Source organism: Salmo trutta, chromosome 32 (assembly GCF_901001165.1).
Source record: "Salmo trutta chromosome 32, fSalTru1.1, whole genome shotgun sequence".
Lineage (NCBI taxonomy): Eukaryota > Metazoa > Chordata > Actinopteri > Salmoniformes > Salmonidae > Salmo > Salmo trutta.
The window spans coordinates 10,682,621-10,707,456 of NC_042988.1; the positions used below are offsets into that span (position 1 = coordinate 10,682,621).

General features: G+C 45.1%; 1 protein-coding gene across 1 annotated transcript; it reads right to left on the reverse strand.

Moving 5' to 3' along the window:
* Positions 1-1,341: 1,341 nt before the first annotated feature.
* On the reverse strand, positions 1,342-22,948 carry LOC115170666 (mucin-17). The gene is made up of 13 exons (XM_029726911.1): positions 22,772-22,948; positions 9,010-10,827; positions 8,559-8,801; positions 8,300-8,406; positions 8,147-8,205; positions 7,751-7,896; positions 7,260-7,397; positions 5,430-5,472; positions 5,179-5,216; positions 4,971-5,058; positions 4,240-4,444; positions 3,801-3,833; positions 1,342-3,424 (listed from the first exon to the last, which is right to left on the reverse strand). Exons 1-13 carry the CDS (start codon positions 22,821-22,823, stop codon positions 3,293-3,295), a joined length of 3,102 nt encoding a protein of 1,033 aa, XP_029582771.1. The 5' UTR covers positions 22,824-22,948; the 3' UTR covers positions 1,342-3,292.
* Between the last annotated feature and the right edge of the window lie 1,888 nt (positions 22,949-24,836).

A 24,836-nucleotide genomic window follows, 5' to 3' on the forward strand; every position in this document is an offset into this window, starting at 1 on the left:
CCTCTCAATGCCAGCTTTACCAGCACCAGTCTGAATCCCTGTTTGCCCTTAAGAGCATATGAGGATCTGACTCCTAAGTCCTAATGCCACAACATCCTTCTACTTGCCAAATATTCACAGGCATCCCCCCCCCCTCCCACAGCAGGACTCTGGAGAGGTCAGACCAGTGCAGCAGACCGTCCTGGGTGTCAACGGCTGTGTCCCAAATGGAACCCTATTCCCAATGAGAACCTGGTCAGAAATAGTGCGCCATGAAGGGAATATAGTGCCTTTTGGGACGCATCCTAGGTAGTACAGCCAGTGTTGTAAAGGACTGCTAGTTGAAACTCTGTGAGAATAACAATAATATGAACGGCTATGTGTAGGGAAGGATCTCCTTCACACTGCGATTAGTGTGGCGACCCAGCCAGGTTTTTATAGACTGGTGTGAAATGCAATATGTAGGCCTACATCCCTGCTGCGGCTGGTGCAGACTGCAGAGTGAAGTCATGTTGAAATTCAGTCCAAATGTATTGCTGAAAGAACTGCCGAATTCTTTTCTAGGTAGCGTCTATTAGTTGGAGCCTAAAGCTCACCACAGCAGATGTTGTTTTCACTGTACTTCCTCATTTCCGTGTGAAGAAATGCAAACCATGCTGAACGAACAGAAGGCAGAAAACCGAGAAGCATTAATATCAGTGCAGGAAGTTGCTCTGCTCACGTTTGAGTGAATTGCCTGATCCTTAAAAGGGTGATCCGTCCCCCGTCCCTCTTCCTGTTCTCTATATTCCAAATCTGGATCGAGGTGAGTTGTCTCACACCAAATGAGTACAGTATCTGATAGCTTTGCTATGAAATCTCCATGAAAGCACATCTGGCATCTGCAGTGCACTCTTCCTAAACAAGGTCAGAGCAGAGCCTCTACCCTCTGATGAATTTAGTGGAGATTTATTTGGACCAGCAGGATGGGTCAATTCCAACACTGTCCATATGGTTAAATCTAAATCCACTCCACCTCCCTCTGCTACACACTGTGTTACCATGGATTATCAGCACTAACATAGAGCTCTGTCTTTCTGGCTATGAAATGGGTTAAACTGGATGCAGACATCATAGGATTTCCTAAATCCTCAGACTTGATTCAAGTGTAGTAGGCATGGCTCCACGGGCTCTGCACTGCGACTGACTGGCCCTGTGCTCCTCTCAACAATGCGTGTCGTGTGTTTGTTGGTTGTCTAGGGAAGTTGTTGGGATCAGAGCAAAAAGACGAATTTCCTTCGTAACCTGTGGACTATACATAGATACATCCACTAATGTTTATTAACAACATTTTTCTGCATGATAACATAAGGAAAAGGCACGTTGTGTGTTTAAATGTATTTATTTTCATCGCACTTACATTCTCTGCAGTAAGACATTTCATTTACAAAAGTTGTATATACATTTAGAAAATAGTGCACTGTCTCCATGACACACATACTCACAAATACACACAGACACATGAAAGACTTGCAGATACATCATATTTTTGCGGAACTGTATAGACATGGTAATTGGCACATCCGAGAACAAGCTTTGTCGAGAGCTTTTGTTTTGCATAATTTTCCTATTCTTCAAAAAGACCAATCGAAACAGGCACGTTTGCAGATGCAGACAGCTTCAGCAGGGAAGGTACTAATAACAGAGAATGTAGGCCTACTCAGCTCCAGGCCAGACTAATAGAGTGTAGAGTAGGCCTACTCAGCTCCAGGCCAGACTAATAGACTGTAGAGTAGGCCTACTCAGCTCCAGGCCAGACTAATAGACTGTAGAGTAGGTCTACTCAGCTCCAGGCCAGACTAGACTGTAGAGTAGGTCTAAGCTCCAGACCAGACTAATAGACTGTAGAGTAGGTCTACTCAGCTCCAGGCCAGACTTAAAGACTGTAGAATAGGTCTAAGCTCCAGGCCAGACTAATAGAGTGTAGAGTAGGTCTATCAGCTCCAGACAAGACTAATACAAAATATCCCTTTACTGTATAAACCCCTGAACTAGGGATCCAGCTCCTTCAGCCATTCATACACACAGCTCTCCTCATGAAAACACATTCAATCCTGAAGTAAAAATACTCCAATAAATTTGCTCTCGCTGAGAATGTGTCTATGATTCCCCCCACCCAAACAAATCACATGTAGTGAAACGCAATACATAATTTAGTGCAATTAGCAAGGGATTAATCACTTTCAAATACTACGTTGATTGTGAGAGTGCAGACACTACAATGCAGAATGACCAATCTTCAATAAAATCTATCAGTAATCTCCTCAATAAGACATAGACATACAGGTAACTAACTGTACCAGCATACTGTGGAGAGAAAGAACATGAAAAGCTTGACCCTGAACAATGGCGACACCTATTGGCTATGACAAGCTATATTCAGCTCAGTCTTCATTCAGTAAGACTGCGTTTAAGGCAGTCCAATTCCCAATAATTGGTCTTTTGACCAACCACAGATTTATTGCAAAATACCAATTAGTGAGAAAAAAATATAGGATTTGGGCTGCCAGTCTAAACGCAGCCTAATAGACACAAATAAAACATAATATATATATATTTTTTTTACAAATCTTGTTCAGAATCCTCTCTTTGTATTGCAGAACAGGATAAAGACTATGATCAGATGAACGGAACATTTCAAAAGTAAAACAGTGAATTTATAGCGAACACAATCCTCTTTGGTGGTGTCAGTTATGGAAGTGAATCCCTGGGAAGCCAGAGAATGTTTGACCCCAGATCGTTGTGAATCATAAAGCTGATTTTGAGAATGGATTCAAGAAGAACATATTTAAAACCCTGCTGTCAAGTCCCTTGTGGTTGTGCCGTTAAACCGTGAATGATTCCAGTCCATGAAGGACTGTGAACCACGAATTACTACAGATGCCCTACACAGTACATGGCATCTATCCGAACATCCTGATGAAAAGGTATACACAGAGTTCTAGATAGTTCAACACAAATACAGTGAGAAGATGTACCTATACCCAGAGTTACTAGAAGTCAGTGACTTCTCAATTTGATCTTCAGCCATTTTTGTCCGATACCCCCCCCCCCATCTTCCCTGTAGCCTTCCCTCCTCTCTCTAACCCGTCCTTCTCTCCTCTCAACGGCAAATATTAACAAAGCATCTGAGAGTAGGATTGCTGATCCAGGATCAGGTCTCCCCTTTTTTAGTCATTATGATTTAAGAAGGCAAAAATGATCCTAGATCAGCATTTCTGCTCTGAGACGCTTTGTGAACACAGGCCCTTGTCTCCAGACGCCACTGAGGTTCTCATACGGGTCTCCTATCATCTGCAGGTATGAAGTAAGGGTTCTCGTGGCCCTGCACCAGGTAGGAGTAGCGAGACTGGTTCTTCCCCTTGAACGTGTCCATGCTGTCTGAGGTCAGGTCATACGACCCGGTCTGAAACATTGACAGGCGGGAATGTCAGAGATCGTGCTAGACACACATGCGCACACACGCCGACACACACACAGACACATGCAGGCGCACACACACAAACACACATACATGAAATGAAGATGTCAAAACTGAGCATTCATGAACATATATGATGGACTATTGAAACCCAATAAGAGTTATTTTCCTCCTAAACCAAATGGTGGATCCCATAAGGTAATGGAAGCTATTGACTGTTCTACCAAGCGTTCAGGAAGTTTCGGTCTTTCCCATCACCAGGTCAAAGGACAGGGTAGGTTTAGTAAAACCATCAGCAGAGGCTATAGGCTTGATTAGTAAGGAGAGGGAAAGCAAAGCATTACTAGACTTAGAACCTTACCTTCTTCCCCCGTTTAGGCAGGATGTGGAATCCCTAAAGCAACACACCGGGAGTCAGGCAAGGAAGAGAGGGAGCACATACATGCTAACTAACTAGCAAACATAAACACTAGCAAACATTAACTCTCCACTACGACAAGTACAGTTGTGGCACAAAAAAAGCAAATCAAATATCACATACGATTTTGGCGTGTAATATAGGAGTTAAATAACAAGGAGCACACAGCATTTAAGGAGACAAAATCTCAAAACTCCTTAAATATGTTACACAAGACAGAGAAGATCTTTGAGTTAGCCCATTAGGTTTCCAGAGGACAACAGCAGGGAGAGGGAAGCAGACAGGACAATTACAATTTGGGGCAATGTACAAGCAGAATGTTTATCTTGTTGTAAGTCTCCATATGGTCAGAAGAACACAGGCTTAATCACAAGTGACTCACCGCTCCGTTGGTGTGGGGCTTCATGTCGACCAGGGTGTGTGTGCTGCCCCCTTCGGTCATCTCCATGGGGGTTGAGGCCCAGTTGGTGCTGGCCCGGGGGATCGGGGTGATCCCCTGGGTGGTGGACCAGGGGCCCCGGAAGTCCTCCACAGGGTACGGGCTGCTGAACTCTGCTGAAGGCTTCTTCACTGACCGTGACCGGTACCTCCGAGACACACAGACAGGACAATGTAAATGCACAGTCCTCTATCGGTAAGTTTCTCTGATGATACACTCTGGTGAGAGAAATAACGGCAATATTTTGTAGGGTCGGTGTAGAGCCAGGGTGCAGCTAAGACTTGACTGAGTAATGGTTAGAGGAGGGTGGTAGGCCTCTGATGAGGGGCAGTGTGAATCGAGGTTAGGGCTTGGCAGGAGAGGAGAGGAGAGGAGAGGAGAGGAGAGGAGAGGAGAGGAGAGGGAGAAGGGAGAGGGGAGAAATGACAGGAGAGGAGAGAAGGGAGAGGACTGAGAGGAGAGGAGGGAGAGGAGAGAAGGGAGAGGGGAGAAAGGACAGGAGAGGAGAGAAGGGAGAAGACTGAGAGGAGAGGAGGGACAGGAGAGGAGAGAAGGGACAGGAGAGAAGGGACAGGAGAGGAGAGAAGGGACAGGAGAGAAGGGACAGGAGATGAGAGGAGGGGAAAGGAGAGAAGGGAGAGGAGTGGAGGAAGAGGAGGGTGTTATATTCTTACCAGCAGCAATATGCCAGCAAGGCCAGCAGCATGATGAGAAGGACTCCCCCCAGTACACAGGCGATGACCACAACTGCCAACAGAGCCGCTACACAGAGAGAGATACATGAACACACTTCAGATAACCAGGAAATACAAACACCACACTAACTTTTATCAAATCTCTGGACCCATTTGGTTAAGAAAGAGGAGCTTTAGTGCAACTTACAGTCAGTGCAGTTGAATCCAGCGTAGCCAAACGGGCATCTGGAATAGAACAATAATAGCAAACATGATACACATTTCATATCTAACCACAATACATTGCCTTAGGTGACAGTAGTTCCTGGTGCAATTACACAGTAAGGGCACAAGGGGGCGCCAGTTACTTGCAGCTATCAACAACGCTTTAATGCAATATCAAAAGGGGATCGCTGCCTGTCTCAACCAAACAAAAATATATTAAATTAAAATACTCACGGCACACATGTGTCTCCCTCTGACTTTTGACCACTGGGACAGGCTATGGAGAAAGAGGAAACATGGGTGAGAGACAGCCATTGAATTGCATACGGAACCATGTGAATTATCGGATCTCTACGGAGACAGTGATGTCACAGTTTCACAGAGAGGAACTAACATGGGAACACTGTGATCTTCACAGCCACTCTGTGTATTGAAGCTCTGCTATCACAGAAGAGAACAGGTGAAGCTCACCAATGTTTGCTCAATACATTTGCACAATTAAGCCACTTAATAAACATTTGCTTCTAAGAGAGGTTAATATATGTTGTAACATCAGTGCGTACAATTTTAGATTTGAGGAACAGGCTACATAGTATGTGTAGTTTAACATGGGGCTGCGGGGAGCAGGTTCATCTATGTTTGGTAGTTCTCCCCAACTCATAACTTCCCTGCTGGACGAAACTAATCCAGCCCCTGGCTCGGCAGATAGCCACCATGATTCTTCAACTGGTTTCCAGGGCAACGGCCCCTTTGCAGACGAATACATTAAAGAGATATATAGTGCCATTGGTCAGAGAGGAGAAATGTCTACACGGCACTTGACCCTCTCTCTCTCTCTGTCTCTATTCAATTTCAATGTTCAATTCAAGGGGCTTTATTGGCATGGGAAATGTATGTTAACATTGCCAAAGCAAGTGAGCTAGATAATAAACAAAAGTGAAATAAACAATACAAATTTACAGTAAACATTACACTCACAAACGTTCCAAAAGAATTAAGATATTACAAATGCCATATTATGTGCAAATAGTTAAAGTAAAAAAAGGGAACATAAATAAACATAAAAATGGGTTGTATTTACAATGGTGTTTGTTCTTCACTGGTTACCCTTTTCTTGTGGCAACAGGTCACAAATCTTGCTGCTGTGATGGCACACTGTGGTATTTCACCCAGTACATATGGGAGTTTATCAAAATCAGGTTTGTTTTTGAATTCATTGTGTATCTGTGTATTCTGAGGGAAATGTGTGTCTCTAATATGGTCATACATTTGGCAGGAGGTTAGGAAGTGCAACTCAGTTTCCACCTCATTTTGTGGGCAGTGTGCACATATGTCTTCTCTTGAGACACCTTTTTCCAAAGGCAAGGCTATGCTCACTGAGTCTGTACATAGTCAAAGCTTTCCTTAATATTGGGTCAGTCACAGTGGTCAGGTATTCTGCCACTGTGTACTCTCTGTTTAGGGCCAAATAGCATTCTAGTTTGCTCTGTTTTTTTATTAATTCTTTCCAGTGTGTCAAGTAATTATCTTTTTGTTTTCTCATGATTTGTTTGGGTGTAATTGTGTTGCTGTCCTGGGGCTCTGTGGCTCTCTCTCTCTCAATTCAATTCAATTCAATTCAAGGGCCAAACATGTTAACATTGCCAAAGCAAGTGAACTAGATAATAAATAAAAGTGAAATAAACAATAAAAATGTCTATCGCTCTATTTCTCTCTCTCTCTCACACACACACACACACACAAAAGTATTTAAATGAACGCAAATGCATTCTTTTGACGGTAACATTCCCATTTCCCTCACACTGAAGCTAAGCCAAGTGTCCTTGACCTTGCTCTGAGTCTGTCTGTGTCTGTCTGCCTCCTTTCAACTTTTCTCTCTAGCAAATGGAATGTATTCAGCAGCTCCATTATACAGTCGCTAAGCTGTTATCGTGTGTCTTGTGTAACATTTCAATCCACTCAGTACGTACAACCACAAAGACTACGAAAGCATATAATCACCGACTCCTGTCTTGATTTACCTTTCAGTGAGCATAAAACCATTAGAGACAGGTCTGTACTCACCTGTGCAGCTTTGGTTTGAGTAGAAGCTGTTGATGTAGCCAGCCTTACAGGAGCATCTGGTCACTCCATCTTCTTTGTACTCGCACGTAGTAGAGCGGACATCACACGGTAGGGGGGACTGATCACATAGGTCAGTGGCTGGGAAAAGGATAGGGACACACCAGTCAGGATAGGGACACACCAGTCAGGATAGGGACACACCAGTCAGGATAGGGACACACCAGTCAGGATAGGGACACACCAGTCAGGATAGGGACACTTTGTAACGGACCTCCATGTTTTATGGGACTTTTTAATAGCTACAGAGTAGGAGAATGTCAGTATTTGTGTCTACTGTTGTTTGACATGACATTCTCCTCTGGTATAATAAAGTACCTATCTATCTACTATTTTCTATGAATAGAAAGTATGGTTAAAGCTCTCAGGTAGTAAGAATCTCCCTGCTGGTCACTCCTTCTACACAGGTTGAAGGCGTAATACACAGTACCCACCGGTAAATGTAGCTCTTTCCAGTATAGTCCCACAGGTCGCCCCACAGGCTCGTATGGCTTTCTCTATAGCGCCATTGGTCGAAGTCTGGGTGGCACTGGAGCCTAGTTTAAACACGTTGTTCACGGTCGCTATCACACTGCCTTGCCTGTAGGGTCACAAAGACCATACATAATCACCATTATAAGCCGGCTGATAAAATGTATGGTCAAACCAATGTCCTGGTCATCACAACAAATCCCACTGGGCGCACACTGGTTGAATCAACGTTGTTTCCACGTTACCTCAATGAAAGTACGTTGAACCAACGTGGAAAAGATGTTGACATTACATCTGTGCCTAGTGGGATATACATTGGATAACAACCATTCTTGACAATGTAGCGTAGAGAATCTTACCTCAGCAGCACAACATCAGTTTGGTAGTATCCAGACTCGTTTACCAAGGCTCTTCTCAGCTAAAAATAAGACAAGAGAGGATTATTGTCCCACTCTGTAGCTCTGAGAGGACAATACACTGTAATTACTGGGCTTTGTGACTCAGGGACCTACTGCCTCTGAGATCCTGGCTGCTGTTTGCTGAAATATCACTGATGACCGATTGCTCATTTCATCCTGAAATGTCTGGTTGAGATGCAGGTCTCCAGAGAACACTTGGGCTGAACATGAAGGGGGAAAAAAAGGAGTCAAAAAAGGAGTCGTCATCAATATTAATATTTTCATCCGCATCATCCCCACCGCCATCATCAGCATCATCCTCAGCATCAGTACCATCATTGTCTTCATTATAACACCAACAACTAGCACTAACCTTGTACACAGCGGCCCTCTAAGAGGAAGGTCCCAGACACACACTGGCAGGTGCCATTGAGACAGATGCTATCATACGGACAGGGAGTGGAGGGACACACTATGGAGATGGGTGGAGGCAGGGATGTGGTAGCAGTGATGGCTGACTCTGGCTGGGTGGTGATTCCACCGGTAGGGGAGGTGGAGGTGTGCAAAGGAGGAAGTGGGCTCTCACTAGTTTTGCTAGTTGGTTGTCCAGGGGTTTCTGTGGTAAAAACAAAAAAAGAAGGAAAGAAGACAAAACAAAGATGAAATTAGAAAGGAAGTTTCAACATTGATTAACATCTCACAGTGAAGATAATATCTTTGTTTTTAATCAGTTCGCTGCATTATATTTAGTCCTCCTTCAGGCGTAACACAGACACAATCATGTTTACAACATATGACACGGACAATTCCATTTCAAAGCATACCTCCTGTAGGTGTGATGGTGGGTGAGGGGGCAAGGGTGGTGGTGGAGGTGTCTACGGGGGCCTCAGTGCTGCTGCCTGGGGTTTGGCTTGAGCCTGGAGAGGGTGGGCTGGAGGCAGAGCTGGAGGTGGGGGGCAAGGCTGAAGTGTCAGCTGTGGTTGTAGAATTGGTAGTCCCCTCTGCTCCAGTGGTTTTGTCTGTATGAGGGCTCCCTGTAATGGTAGCTGTGGGGGTTGAGGACGTGGTGCCATCAGTCACAGGGAAAGAGGTCTCAGGGCCCTTTATAGTGGGGACCTGGGAGCCCTCTGTATTGGCGGTGGTCAAGGTAGAGGGCGAGGTACTATGTGATACTGGGAGAGAGGTATCAGGGCCCTTTGTAGTGGAGGAGGGGCGTGTTGAAGACAGGGTACTACCCTCAGTTACTGGGAGAGAGGTATCAGGGCCCTTTGTAGTGGAGGAGGGGCGTGTTGAAGACAGGGTACTACCCTCTGTTACTGGGAGAGAGGTATCAGGGCCCTTTGTAGTGGAGGAGGGGCGTGTTGAAGACAGGGTACTACCCTCAGTTACTGGGAGAGAGGTATCAGGGCCCTTTGTAGTGGAGGAGGGTCGTGTTGAAGACAGGGTACTACCCTCAGTTACTGGGAGAGAGGTATCAGGGCCCTTTGTAGTGGAGGAGGGTCGTGTTGAAGACAGGGTACTACCCTCAGTTACTGGGAGAGAGGTATCAGGGCCCTTTGTAGTGGAGGAGGGGCGTGTTGAAGACTGGGTACTACCCTCAGTTACTGGGAGAGAGGTATCAGGGCCCTTTGTAGTGGAGGAGGGGTGTGTTGAAGACAGGGTACTACCCTCTGTTACTGGGAGAGAGGTATCAGGGCCCTTTGTAGTGGAGGAGGGGCGTGTTGAAGACAGGGTACTACCCTCAGTTACTGGGAGAGAGGTATCAGGGCCCTTTGTAGTGGAGGAGGGTCGTGTTGAAGACAGGGTACTACCCTCAGTTACTGGGAGAGAGGTATCAGGGCCCTTTGTAGTGGAGGAGGGTCGTGTTGAAGACAGGGTACTACCCTCAGTTACTGGGAGAGAGGTATCAGGGCCCTTTGTAGTGGAGGAGGGGTGTGTTGAAGACAGGGTACTACCCTCAGTTACTGGGAGAGAGGTCTGACCAGTTGGTGGGACGGTGGACTTTGTGATCCCTGTACCTGTGGTCTCACTGTCTTTGGTAACTGTATCTGTGGTAGCTGTATTGATTGCTGTTGTTTCATGTGTGCCTGGCTCTTTGGTACTGCTGGTTGGGACAAGGGAGGAGGAGGAGGAGGAGGTTCCGGCATGTTCCGTGGTAGACGGAGAGACCCCTCTGCTAAGGACAAGTGTGGTGGTGGGTGTTATCATGCCACTGTCTGTAGATTGACTGTCTTTTTCCGTCGCCTCAGGGGACGTGACAGTGTACGCCGAGGTCTTGTGGGAGGAAGTCCTCTCTGCTGTGCTGACCAACGAGATAGTTCTTGTTTCTGTCGCGGTGGTGCCGATTGCTCCCGTAGACTCCGTCGTATCAGAAGCTGAGGTCAGGTCTGTCGTAGTAGAGACCTCTTTCATTTTAGAGACGGCTGCTGTTGTGGGTGAGGTGCCATCAGTGCTAGGGAGGACAGTTGAGGGGTCTTGGGTGGTGGTGGAGCTGGAGCTGGGTTCAGTGGAGACTGGGATCTTTGTTGATAAGAGGGTGGTGGGTCTATCTCCTGGGGTCAGGGATGTATTTGTGGGCCCAGGACTGCCATGTGTTCCAGGAGTCTGAGTGTTGGACTCTGCCCCTAAAGAAAAAGACAACACTACAAAACATACAGTAAGTCATGAGCTCAGCTTCATGTGCCCCATACACACTCTGCAAAACACCCCAAACCTGCAATACCGAAACAGACCTGTTATGTTAAGGTCAAATGTTAGGGAGTCAAAGCCTGTGGTCTTAACCAGAAGTGTTAAACCTTGGCCAGTTACTCCTCTGGTGTTCATGTTCCCCCCTATAATCAGGGATGACGGAGACTGATGAGTGAATTTAACTACCAGGTAGAAACAAAATATCTGAGGTGTTTGGGCCCTCCAGAAAATAAACGGAATAGCCCTGATTGACAGCATGCGTTCCAATACCACTTGGGCTATCTGCAAAAGCCCTGGAATCTCAACACCCAAAGTGTTCAGTGTTGGAGCTTAGCGATGAAAAGTCATTGCGGCATTTGCTTCAGCTTTAGCTGAGCTCACCATTCCAGTTGTGTCACAGAGACGTACAAAGGTGCATCACGTCACAAGCGTGACAAAAGACAAGTGCACGATCGTCCGTCTACTGACGTACCGCAAATGCCACTCACTGCATCACGTAATGTCAGTGTTGTGTCTAGCCAAGTGTATCACCAGTCTCTTCAAAGAGGACTCGGCGTCATATTGATCTTATTGATCATATTGATCGTGTTGTGGTGATGCCAGTCCACGGTGCTGTTAAACCCAATCTGCTCTGGTCTCTTTGTGTTTGGCAGCTTCACAGCAGCTTGAGGAGCGGCACACCCAGCAGGAGGCCTTTGATAGAATACTGCCTCAGCCTGTTTACCCCGAGCCGCGGAGCTGGGTCCTCATCTGTATGCGTTGGCTGAATAAGTTCAACCTTTTCTATTTCCTCCTCCAGCTAGAGCAGAGAGGGAACACACGCACAACAGGGGCCCGTCCCAAATGGCACCCTATTCCATACATAGTGCACTACTTTTGGCTCTGGTCAATATAGGGTGCCATTGGGATGCGACTTAGGCAGATGGCCGATGGCAAACCCTGTGTTGCTCCTACCATACCAGGCAGCAGAGATGCAGGAGGAAGTATGAGGGAAACAAAGACTAATATCTGATTCTGTGTGTGATTCAATTATTTTCCAGGAACACACAGTACACGCCAGAGTGTACATTGCCTCGTGTGACCTAATGGCTTTGTCGCTTGGTAACCAAAACCCATTTACAGATGAAAAATTACCAAAGAGCAAACACACACCTGTCAAGGCCGAACTTAATGGCCATCCGTATTTGAGATAGAGAAAACACTTGTATCCATACAGACTCTTTCGCCACACACACACACACACACACACACACACACACACACACACACACACACACACACACACACACACACACACACACACACACACACACACACACACACACACACACACACACACACACACACACACACACACACCCCTTTATCCACACATATGGTATGAGGGAGTGGATTGAACAAATACAGAGCTATCTGATAGGATGGGTGGTGGACTGAGAGAAAGGCTTTTATGATCACAGCTGACGTGATAGAGATTATATTGGTTATGATGACAACAAGGCGAGGTGACCGAAACCAGAAAACGTCTCCCGAAACTAGAACAGTGATGGGCCAATGACACAAAAACACAGATGCAGTTAAAAGTACGGGATCAATCTGTTAGTAGCTCGTGTAGATTAAGAACGAAAGAAGATAACTAAAACCCTTGAGGCTGACTCCAAGAGATTAAACCCAACAAAGACTAATGAGAAAACACTAGATTTAATGATCCCCTTTTATTCACAGTGCAAGACACAAGAAGTCAACAGTATGTTCTTATAATGAGATTTCTGTCAGTTATGCCCATCCCTCTATCTTTATATGATGATATGAAGACATAGCTATGAGTAAGAGTCTTCCCTCTTCATACTGTACACTCTGGGTGTATCACCACAGTGTGTCACAGTAGACTTTTATCTCTTGGTAACCAAATTAAAACATTCTGCCCATTGGTTAGATTCCTCCTCATAGATTTGCCAGCGGGCCTTGGCGATGCAGACATGCCTGACAGAATGTGTTGTCTTCAGACCAGCGTCTTAGCAGAAACCGGATAAATACACAATAACGATGCCTAGCAATGTGGTTGCTAACTAAAACCTGGAAACCTAATCTATGGTCCATTGTACTGGGAAGAAAAAAAACACACAGATTCCAAACATAAGAAATCTCCCTGGCATCCTGAACAAAAAGCAGGCTGAGCATAGATCATCCAGTGTGATCCTAGACAAGGTAGGCCAATGGACTGCCTATCTAAAATTACCAATGCCAAGTGCAAACATTTACAGTAGTGTAATGTGTAAATGGGTGTTAAAGCAGATGGTGGTGACAGAAATCAGGCCCTGCCCCACAACACAACTACTGGGAAGTCAAAGCCTAATTTAGCATCTACATACAGTAGGCAGTAGCCCACTACTTCCTGCTATTCTCCATCCAACACACAGACCTTTCCCTCCGTCAGGCCCATTGGTAGCTCTGAGGTGACGGTTAAACGCCACTTGATTTTACATTTTACATTTACATTTTAGTCATTTAGCAGACGCTCTTATCCAGAGCGACTTACAGTAGTGAATGTATACATTTCATACATTTTTTTTCTCCGTACTTTTACACCCTCTAAGTCAGCCCTTCTTAAAGTAGGGGTCGCGACCCAAAGTGGGAGGAATTGCAGGAAATTAGCTGTAAAACTGAAATGTTTTTCTCTCTGCCCCATTGCAAAATGAGCAGAATTGCATGAAATGTTTTAGAAAATTGATAAATGTCCTCTCTGCCCCATGGCATGATTCGTAGAATTGCAGAAAACATGCTTTAAAACCGTGAAATTTTCTCTACGCCCCATGGCAACATTTCAAATGACTGAACACGAAATGTCTAATTTGGTTTCCAGGCTGAAAACGTTTAAGAGCCCCTGTTCTAAGTCATGAGCTACAAACATCTGTTGTGAGAGGTGAGAACAGTTGACAACTATTTAGAACAGTTGAGAACAATTGAGAACAGTTGAGAACAGTTGAGAACAATTGAGAACCGTTGAGAACAGTTGAGAATAGACTGGATGTCAAATCAACAACAAACCGATATCAAATTGATACTGGATGTAAAATCAACAGACTACGCTCTATACAACACTTTCTAAAAACACCAATAGTAAATCTAGCCACATCCCCAATACTGCTGCCATGCAAACAGCCATACACTGGACACCATGATATCCAAGGCAACAGAGTGGAAACCGAGGGAGAGGTGAGAGTATCGGCTGGTTAAAGTAATGACAGAGTTATCTGATCACTTCTCTCTCAGCACTGCAACAATGACAAAACTGCAACACAATGGTGTGTGTGTGTGTGTGTGTTGTGTGTGTGTTGTGTGTGTGTGTGTGTGTTTGTGGTTGTGCGTGCGTGTTTGTGATGACCTTTCCACAGTTCCCCCCTTTCATTCAAATGCTTCCGTCCTGGAAAAGTTGAACCTTGCTTGAAAACAATCACTGACGTCTCATTTAGATCCACATCAGACAGACTGGCTTGGATCACAGAGCCGGCTCTCTACGGCTGGAGTCATTCTGCTATATCCCGACACATTTTGTGCATGACGTGGGTATACCATATACCATGAGAGTGTGGCCATGTTGGAAAATTGAAGATCCCTTCCCAGCCAGGTCGACATGAACATGAGTTGACATAGCTACTGCGGAGCCTTGACTTCGTCATAAAATACCCCCTGCCTACCTGTCACTGGACTCGGGAGGAAGCTCCGGACCTCAGGCACAATTCCCCAGGCAAGAATATCACGCCTGACACGCTCACATGCACATATGCACGCACACACCTCACACGCACGCGCGCGCGTGCGCACACACACACACACACACACACACACACACACACACAGAGAGGCTATCCTGTGTCTTACAAAGTCATCTGAGGATTGTGTCCCTCAGTACAATAGTTCCACCACGGCTGATTCAGATTCAGAGGGTTTACAGTAATAGTCACATGTACAGGGTTGCAGGTGTGATTGCAGGGTTCAGTGAAAATGTTAGGCTTCGAGCTCCAACATGCAGGACTAAGTGAAATAAAATAATGAAAATGGTCATGAAAAAGCAGAGTAGAAATAGCATTATATACATAAATGACAACTGTGGCAGTGATGAAAAAAGACATGTCCATCAGTGGGGAGGCAGAGTACAGACTGTTGAAGGGGTGGGGTGGAATGACCACAGAGGGAGAAGCATGACCATAGAGGGGGACCAAGTGAAATAAAAAACAATAACGTCCTAATATACATATTAACAACTGCAACATCTCTGTATATTATTACTTCCGTATACATGTCATCATAGTTGCTGTGGTTTCATAAGCAACATAAAACTAAACTGGTGAGGAATTAAACAACTCGCAGGGGGAAGTTTTGTGTGGGTTGGGACTATCCCTGCTATCAGAAGGGGTCTGGTGGGAGGAGCTACAGGAGGACGGGCTCGTTGTAATAGCTGGAATGGAATAAATGGAACGGTATCTAATACATCAAACATTTGGAGACCGCATGTTAGACTCTGTTCCAGTAATTCCATTCCAGCCATTACAACGAGCCCGTCCTCCTATAGCTCCAGCCTCCTCTGACGGCTATTTCCTTTAAAGTTCCACATTCTTTTATTTTATTATTATTTGTATTTTATTTTTTTTTACATTCTTAAACATCAGGACTGGCACGTATCCAACTACCGCTCATTTGAATCTTAATTTTCACTAACGTATTACCAGGAACTAATGTTGAACAAAGCATATCAAACCAGAAGAGACACTGTATAGGTAGGGTGCAGTACAGTATAGTGTAGATTATGTAAACGGTATATTGCAGGACAGTCAGAAGCCCTTTTTTAGGTATTAACCTAGTGTTACAGTCAGATAATCTCAGGAAGACACAATGAGATAATGGGGTTAAATCAGACCACCCAGGGGTCAAAGGACACCTATAGAACTTCACCATAGGGAACCACACACTCAGGAAGAGCTCATATTTTTTGTAAAGTGTATTGAGACATGTGAAATGCACTGCAAATAAAACTTGACTTACAACATAGACAAAATGGTCCAGTTTGGGTTGGACCAGATTCACATCAAGTCACTGCAACAGTGTATACATTAGTGTCATACAGTGTCACTCCCAGGGTCATACTGCACGTCACACACACATCGACAGCCTCACAAACAGATAGAATTAAATATGGTCACAGTCTGTCACCCAGCCACACCCTCACCCTCCCCTTCCCACACAGGAAGAAAAGGGAACAGCATCGAGCGGAGGCTGAGGGACTCGCACGCCACCGCTAAGCAGTGTGGGAGTGTGTCTGTTGCCAGGAGACATCTGTTACCAGTTGTCAAAGTTCTGATGGCCACACTACAAATCAATGAGGGAGAGAGACAAAGGGACAGAGAGAGAGAAGGGGGAGAGAGAGAGTGGGGGAGAGATGAGAGAGAGAAAGAGGGACAGAGAGAGAGAGACAGACAGAGAGAGAGACTCCACGCCGACGACGCTCGTCTGTCATCCCAGCACCACACTTCACAGGCTTTCTTTTCATGTGGCACAATGGTACTCCTGTGAACTGCCCCTTTATGAACTCAACCGACTGCCAGATAAACAATTACCTTGCTACCTGTTTCCCCCTCAACCCCAACCCCCACAGACTCTACTCGGTAATGTACTTCAAGACAACATGTGTCCCAAATTGCATCCTATTCCTTACATAGTGCACTACCACAAATTACACCCTATTCCCAACATAGTGCACTCCCTGCATAGTGCCTCAGGGGCCCTAGTCAAAAGTAGTGCACTACAAAGGGATTAAGGGTGTCATTTGGAGTCTGCAGATGACAGTGCTCGGGGAGGGAAGAAAGGGTTTAAATAGACAGGAGGAGTCATGACGGTTCTGGAAACCTGCCTCCAGTAGACACTTTCAGTCACTTGGAGTTTCCACGGAAACATGCCCAGCTTACGGGTGGGGATTAGGGAAGAGCGTTCCTGAAATAGTTCTTATCACATCTACCAGCACTGTGAGAAACACAGACCTGATTACGGAATGCTCACAGAAAAACTGAGAAAGAGAAAGAAAGAAAGAAAGAGAGAGAGAGGTAGAGAGAGAGAGAGAGAGAGAGAAAGACAAAGAGAGAAAGAAATATGGGCCATCGGGTTAGTGACTGACCCCACAGAGACTGATAACGAAAGGATTTTCTAATTAGTGCCATCACAGTAATGTGACGTCCCTTCAGAGTTGATTACTGTCGTCTAGTCTGTTGGTCCATGCTGTTCACTGTTTACAAATGCAATACTAATAGGAAAAACAGTTACTAACAGTGCTCACAAATGACATATCAAACACTCTGAAACCATAGGGGGTGTACTAGCATGTATAACATCTCAGTACATAACACCACATGTAACTAACAACATGTACATGACACAGGACTAGTAATGTAGGATTTCAGTCCACGCTTATTAGAAGTCCCAGATACAGGCCTCAGAGCCGGCTAATGAGGTGGACATTTCTAACATACTGCTTTATGACCTGGTGGAGCAATGCTTGTAGGGGCTCTGTAGGGAATGTTCCCCTTCTTACATCAAACACACACACACACACACACAGTAGCAGCAAGCAGGTCAGTTTCCTTCAGCTTCCCCTGGTGTAGTGAGTCTATCTGCTCTTTGGGCACTGTCCATTTCTCTGTTACCACGGCTGCCACATCAAAGCAGGGCAGCTGACGCCAGTTCACCAGAGGTGACTCTATCTCACGGAAATGAGGAGGAGCTTTCATGTTCACCTCTTACAGACCAACCACTGCCATATCCCTGTGTCTGCTAAAAAAAAAATTCTCTCTCTCTCTCTCATTGAAGAGGTGCCTCATCCAGGTAATAGACCTTTCTGAAATCTCTTCCCTCTGATATGGGGATACAAACCTTCTATTGAACCGTCATGTTCCTTCGTCCTTCTGCTTAGTCTGGCGTTTGTGAAGCAACTTTGGGTCCTTGAAAAGCGCTACATAAATACCATGCAATATTATTATTGAGGTTGCTGATGCCGCTGCACTCTCTGTGACAAAGATTCCTCACATAGTAATACACGCTGCTCGGAGGAACAGATTCCTAATTAGTCTAATCAAGCTGAACATGTCCATGGTCAAAGGAAGGAATGAGAATGGTCCTATCTCCCTGCATTCATCCAATATCATGACGGTGAAGTCTACTGTGCATAGTGCTCATGGGAAAGTCACTTGTGACAGCGTGTACCGCATCTTACACTCTTCAAATCAACAGGACAAGAGACATGTGCATTGTCATAACTGGGTAAAGCAGGTAGCCTGGCGGGTAGGAGCGTTGGGCCAGTAACTGAAAGGTTGCAGGATTGAATCCCTGAGCTGACAAGGTAAAAATCTGTCGTTCTGCCCCTGAGCAGAACCCACTGTTCCCCGGGTGCCAACGATGTGGATGTCGATTAAGGCAGCCCTCCGCACCTCTCTGATTCAGAGGGGTTGGGTTAAATGAGGAAGACACATTTCAGTTGAATGCATTCAGTTGTACTGGTATTCCCTTTCCCTAAAGGTCTTGTCTGTGAGATTACATCTAGGGAATCAACAGGTTTCCTAATTCCCGAAAGACAATTTCACACTGTTCTCAAATCAAAGTTTATTTGTCGCGTACACATATTAGCAGATGCTAAAGCAGGTGCAGCTAAATGCTTTTGTTTCTAGGTCCAACAGTGCAGTAAATGTCTAACAGTACAATACTAATACAGAATTATAAAGTGGGGGGTTCGAGCCCTGAATGCTGCTTGGCTGACAGCCGTGGTATATCAGACCGTATATCACGGGTATGACAAAACATTTATTTTTACTGCTCTAATTACGTTGGTAACCAATTTATAATAGCAATAAGGCACGTCGGGGGTTTGTGGTATATGGCCAATATAACACGGCTACGGGCTGTATTCAGGCACTCCGCGATGCGTCGTGCGTATGAACAGCCCTTAGCCGCGGTATATTGGCCATATACCACACCTCCTAGGGCCTTATTGCTTAAATAACCCCCCCCCCCCCCAAAAAAAAAGAAGAAACAAGAGATTAAGGAATATCAGAACAAGCAATGTCAGAGTCTGGGATATACACGGGTTACAGGACGAGCAGAGGCTTGAATTTTGTTTCAGACAGGGCGTGTTTGAGATTGCTCAATTTGTTCACAATGCCTGGAGGAGAAGGAGAAATGTCCTGTTTGGCTAGATGGTAGCTGTACTAGCCATCGTCTGCCTGGGGTAGGGCCTGCCTGACAAACACACACACACACACACACACACACACAAACACACACACACACACACACACACACACACACACACACACAAAGACACACACACTGACAGAAGAAAGGCAGTCACACAGCTAGAGGGTCTTGTACTGATTTGTCAACACCGGGCCCCAAAGCAGGACTCATCACTATGGGTGGCACGGAAGGACACACAGAGCACAGCACTACTTTCTCTATTAGGGAAAGATCAGAAGGTTTAAGTTGCAGTCATTGTTTATTCTCTTGTCGTTTTCTTCATCGTTACCTCAGTTGATTTATTTACATGCTTATCTCCCTTGGTCTCTCTCTCTCAGTGACCTCTCTACCTTCAGGTTGACCCGTGGCTTGCCCTAGTTGTAAGACTTAAGGGGAGGTGAGTTGTGTGTGTCTACGTCCCCCTCCCTATATCCTATATCAGCCCAGAGGGCTCGTCCAGCCTTGACTATCTGTAGGTAACAGATGGTTCCCTAGTGCAGCTAGCGCTCCTCGCTCACTGGGCCTCAGCTCTGAGCACATATCATATCCTATTAAAGCTCGGCCAGCACATGCTTTCCAATTACAGAGTGAGAATTACAGCCCCTAATCCAACTCAGTCGAGAGGGAGGAAAGAGGAGTGGAGAGAGGTGATAAGATGAAAGACAAGATGATAGAAAGAAAGAAAGAAGAAGACGCAAGAGTGTCTATGAAAAGGGGAGTGCAGGCAGCAAGAGAAAGTGAGAGAGAGAGATTGTGGGTAAAGGCTGGGCGGTATAGTGAGGAGAAAGGAGACACTACCAAACCCATGTCACACTCACCGTACCCTATTTACCCTGACCTCGGCATAATGATCACTCGTTGATATCTGGGCTTCATCACACTTAAAAGGGAGGACTGATGAATGTGTGTGTGTGTCGCTCTGTCCACCCCATCCATTACCTCCTGTATAGACCCTGCATGCTCTGCACATATAATGACTAACCACCAAACTATGAAGCTGCTGACATGAAGAATGTATGTGGTCAGCGAGGAAAGAGACAGGATTAAGAAGGGGAGGAGAAGAGACACTGAACATGCTCTTTCTTATCGGGGACACACACGCTGGACGATGGCGTCCACGGCGCCAGACTCAGAGGAAGAGGTGATCGACCCTCAGGAGGTCCTTCATATGTATCTTTTTACTGCTGCCTGCCTCACACACACACACACACACACACACACACACACACACACACACACACACACACACACACACACACACACACACACACACACACACACACTCAGTCATGCTTCTCGTACAAGCCTCCTTAAGTTCAGAGCCAAGCTCTCTCCCTGAGTTACAGAGTCCTTAAACACAATGACAAGTGATCAAACTATAAAAACAGCCTGCAGGAACCAGGGGACCAGCAAGGACTCAGCCACATGACAGTGGCTCCTCTCAGGCCTCTGATGGTAACCTTTGACCTTAAATATAGCCTTCCCTATAGGGCAGGGATAGGCAACTTTGATGGGGGTGAGGGCCACAAAAAATCTGAACTCATCATGAGGCACTAGTCTTTTGGGGGCCCTAAGCGATTTTGCCATGGGGCGGAGAGAAGATATTACAATGTTCTAACTAGTTTCATTCAATTCTACTCATTTTGCAAAGGAACGGTGAAACAAATGAGCAGTTTTACAGCTTATTTCCTGCAATTCTGCACATTTTGCCATAGGGGGAGAGAAATGTTTGCTGTTTTTTAATATGATATCTGAGTGAGAGTGACTAACAAAATCAATTGGGGTCCCCTGGTTGGAAAATCGACCATGATACTACAGTTAAGAAAGCTGGATGCTAGACTAACTTACAAATCTAATTTCTTTTGCTGACATTGGCTATTTGAGTGACTGTCAGTGACAGACATAACATAAGAGAAAAACTGCTGATGCACAACCAAATTTTGAAATTGCACCTTGTGTATTCTACTATTTTAACTCGCAACAGTACATTGAGAACCCGACTCAGGTCCTAAAAAATGTAATAATAATTGATCCGTGGGCCAACAAAAGCGGACACGCGGGCCGCCAGTTGCCCATCCCTGCTATAGTTGGCAACGTGATGAAGCAACCCCAGAGCAGCCCTAATTAAGAGACTGCGACCAATAGAATCAACTTCCGCATAGGGCAGCAGGGCTAAGCAGCAGCATGGCTGAGCCTATAGGCTCATTAAGACTCCACAGTACACTTCACCAGTGTTGCAGGCTAAAAGAGTATAGAAGAGAGAGTACAGAAAGAGCTAAACTTCTTTGAATGGTTAAGATGTGTGTCACAACCAGCCAGAGAGCAGTGGAACCAATGACTCAGTCTTCAGTAAGTCTTGGCTTCTATTTGGAGAGTTTTGGGGAACCCCCTGCTAAGAGTCTAAGATAGCCACTAGTTTTTAAGTATTAGTACTATACATATGAAAAGAGATCTATCAGAGCCTTCTTAAATAATGGTTTCTTACCTTACATAATAATGGATAGAAAAGCACTTACACGATATATACAAAAGTATGATGACACCCCTTCAAATTATTTGATTCGGCTATTTCAGCCACACCCGTTGATGACAGGTGTATAAAATCGAGCACACAGCCATGCAATCTTCATAGACAAACATTGGCAGTTGAATGGCCTTACTGAAGAGCTCAGTGACTTTCAACGTGGCACCGTCATAGGATGCCACCTTTCCAACAAATCAGTTAGTCACATTTCTGCCCTGCTAGAGCTCCCCCGGTCAACAGTAAGTGCTGTTATTGTGAAGTGGAAACATCTAGGAGCAACAACGGCTGAGCCGCGAAGTGGTAGGCCACACAAGCTCACAGAACGGGACTGCCGAGTGCTAAAGCGCATAGCGCGTAACAATTGTTTGTCCTCATTTGCAACACTCACAACCGAGTTCGAAACTGTCGAGATCAGTGTGAAAGTACTTGACTGGCCTGCACAGAACCCTGACCTCAACCCCATCGAACACCTTTGGGCTGAATTGGAACACCGACTGCGAGCCAGGACCTAATTGGCCAACATCAGTGCCCGACCTCACTAATGTTCTTGTGGCTGAATGGAAGCAAGTCCCCGCAGCAATGTTCCAACATCTAATGGAAAGACTTCCCAGAAGAGTGCCGGCTGTTACAGCAGCAAAGGGGGGACCAACTCCATATTAATGCCCATGACTTTGGAATGACATGTTTGACAAACAGGTGTCCACATACTTTTTGTCATGTAGTGTATTTGAAAATGTATCTTAAGTGGATCTAGGGTAGGCTAGTGATGGTAAATATAGCCTAGTTTGAGTCTATACACGGCGTTACTATCCATTTGGCAGCTTTAATGTTATTACATCGTTATTCCAGTGACATTGCAAATTTACGGGAACAAAAATATAAACACAGCCTATTGCAATGTTTAGGCAAGAATGGGCAACGTTTGGAGATTGATTTAAATACCCTACAGTGCTCTGGATTTTCCGTGTATATCCTACACGAAATGGCACCTGGCTTGAGATGTGAATTTTGAACAATATTCCCCCGAATGATCCATGCGTAAATGGGCGTTTAATTAAACAAGACATTATCCTATAAAACATTTAAATCAAGCTTACCTGTGACAACAATCCATAGGAGGATGAAAAGTTGATGACAAAATAATGTCATGCTCACTCTGTGTATAACGGTTCGTCCGAGTTCAGATAATCAAGAAGAATAACAAGGTTTGTGCCCGGTAACGGTCTTGCTGGAGACGCAGTAACTTATTCCCTTCGTGCCTGACAGTGTCTGCCACAGGTGGGTCTCTCTTTGAGCCCGTTTAGAGGTCTCAGCAGTATTAAATGCTTAGTCCCTCCTCGTGGGGCGGGCCCTGCTGCCTCCCTCCAACAAGCTCAGTCACTGACAGTCCTGAGTGTCCTCTCGCCACAGGCGGGAAAGTAGATAAGGCCAGTGCGCCCAAGACCTAGGCCTGTGGTATTTTTGGCATTGTCTGATGGTGATTAATGTATTAATGCTTTTATATTACGGGATTTTAACTATTCAACCAACACTCACATTTGGCCAGTGTTGGCAAGTAAAACTTCGATGACGACAAATTGTATGATGACTAATGTCCCCATCCGAAGGAAACGGTTTGATAAGTTGAAGCCGGCTACATTTTTCATACAGGACTTGTTTATACAAATGGGCAATTAAGCTTTAATAAATACTAAATTTACTTTATGTCTTTAAGAGCTATAACTGTAGGATAATGTTCCCGTTGGGGGGATTTTATGGCTGTATCTGATCAGATAACATGTCCATCACAACACGTGGCATTTGTTTGCGTCTCGCAATATCAACCCAACTTATCAACATAAATACGGTTCCTGGACCATGACATTTATAACTATGGTTTCAAATAGATGTGAATGATCCGTTTAGGCTAAATGTTGAGGCATTGTAATAGCCTACTGAAAGGACACTACACAAAAGGTGCTATCTAGAACCTAAAAGGGCTGAATAATTATGTTTGGTTCCAGGGAGAACCCTTATGGTTACAGGTAGAACCCTTTTGAGTTCCATGTAGAACCCTTTCCACAGAGGGTTCTACATGGAACACAAACGGGTTCTACCCGGAATCAAAAAGGGTTCGCCTATGGGGACAGCCGAAGAACCGTTTTGGAACTCTTTTTTTCTGAGTGTACCTAACCTTTTCTCTAATTGAATCAAATTAGCCTGAGCTTTCTTGCTCTGCAGGTTTTATTGATCTGAAGACGTCAGACATTTGACAGCACAAAAACTGTCTCAAAGGGTAATGTATTCATTAATACGCACATATTTGATTTCGACACCAAACGTTCAGTTGCATTAAGTGGTTGTCTCTTATCGTCAGATATTTGAGGAGTGCCAAGGATAACATACCTGTAGGCTAGCCTATGCAGTGTCCCCACTAGATATCAACGACAAACAGATACATCTTGCTTAATTAATTAAAGTCACTCGATGATAGGTATATCTGTCTGATAATGCCATTTTAATCGTTCCTTAGAGTTAAGTGATTATTACAAGTGAATTGTGTCAAGGCTGTGGGTAACTGGTGAAAGGAGTCAGGCGCAGGAGAGCTGAGATGCGTGGACAAGGTATTTAATACAAGATAACACCAGTATAAACACAATATTACGGTGCGGGAAAAAATACCAGTACCACGAAATAAACGGGCGTAATAACAAAACCCGGCAATAAAATACCAGCCGTCAGTAACAGCCTGAACAATAGAACAAACACGCACACAAACATGGGGGAAACCAGAGGGTTAAATAATGAACATGTAATGGGGGAATTGAAACCAGGTGTGTAGAAAACAAAGACAAAACAAATGGAAAAAAATGAAAAGTGGATCTGCGATGGCTCGAAGGCCGGTGACGTCGACCGCCGCTCGAACAAGGAGAGGGACCGACACCGGCGGAAGTCGTGACAAATTGATTGGATTCAATTGAATTGAATTGAATGGATTTGATTGTTTGCGCTGGTGTTAGACAAAATAATCTTCAATCCATTGCCTAATCTCCAATCAAAATCACCAATTGGGCCATTTATAGGCAGGCCTAGGCTAGCCTGCGCAAAAATAATATCCAGTCGACTAGTTTTTAAAAACCTCTCAAATTCAACATAAAGCTTGTGTTGTGTCTTATAAGGAGT

Excerpts from the sequence above, each read along its gene's own strand:
- LOC115170666 (XM_029726911.1), bottom strand. The coding sequence starts at position 22,823 with ATGACATTATTTTGTCATCAACTTTTCATCCTCCTATGGATTGTTGTC. Across the intron at positions 8,206-8,299 it reads CAGCCAGGATCTCAGAGGCA|CTGAGAAGAGCCTTGGTAAA; the intron begins GTAGGTCCCTGA and ends TCTTATTTTTAG. Across the intron at positions 7,398-7,750 it reads GGAAAGAGCTACATTTACCG|CCACTGACCTATGTGATCAG; the intron begins GTGGGTACTGTG and ends TCCTTTTCCCAG.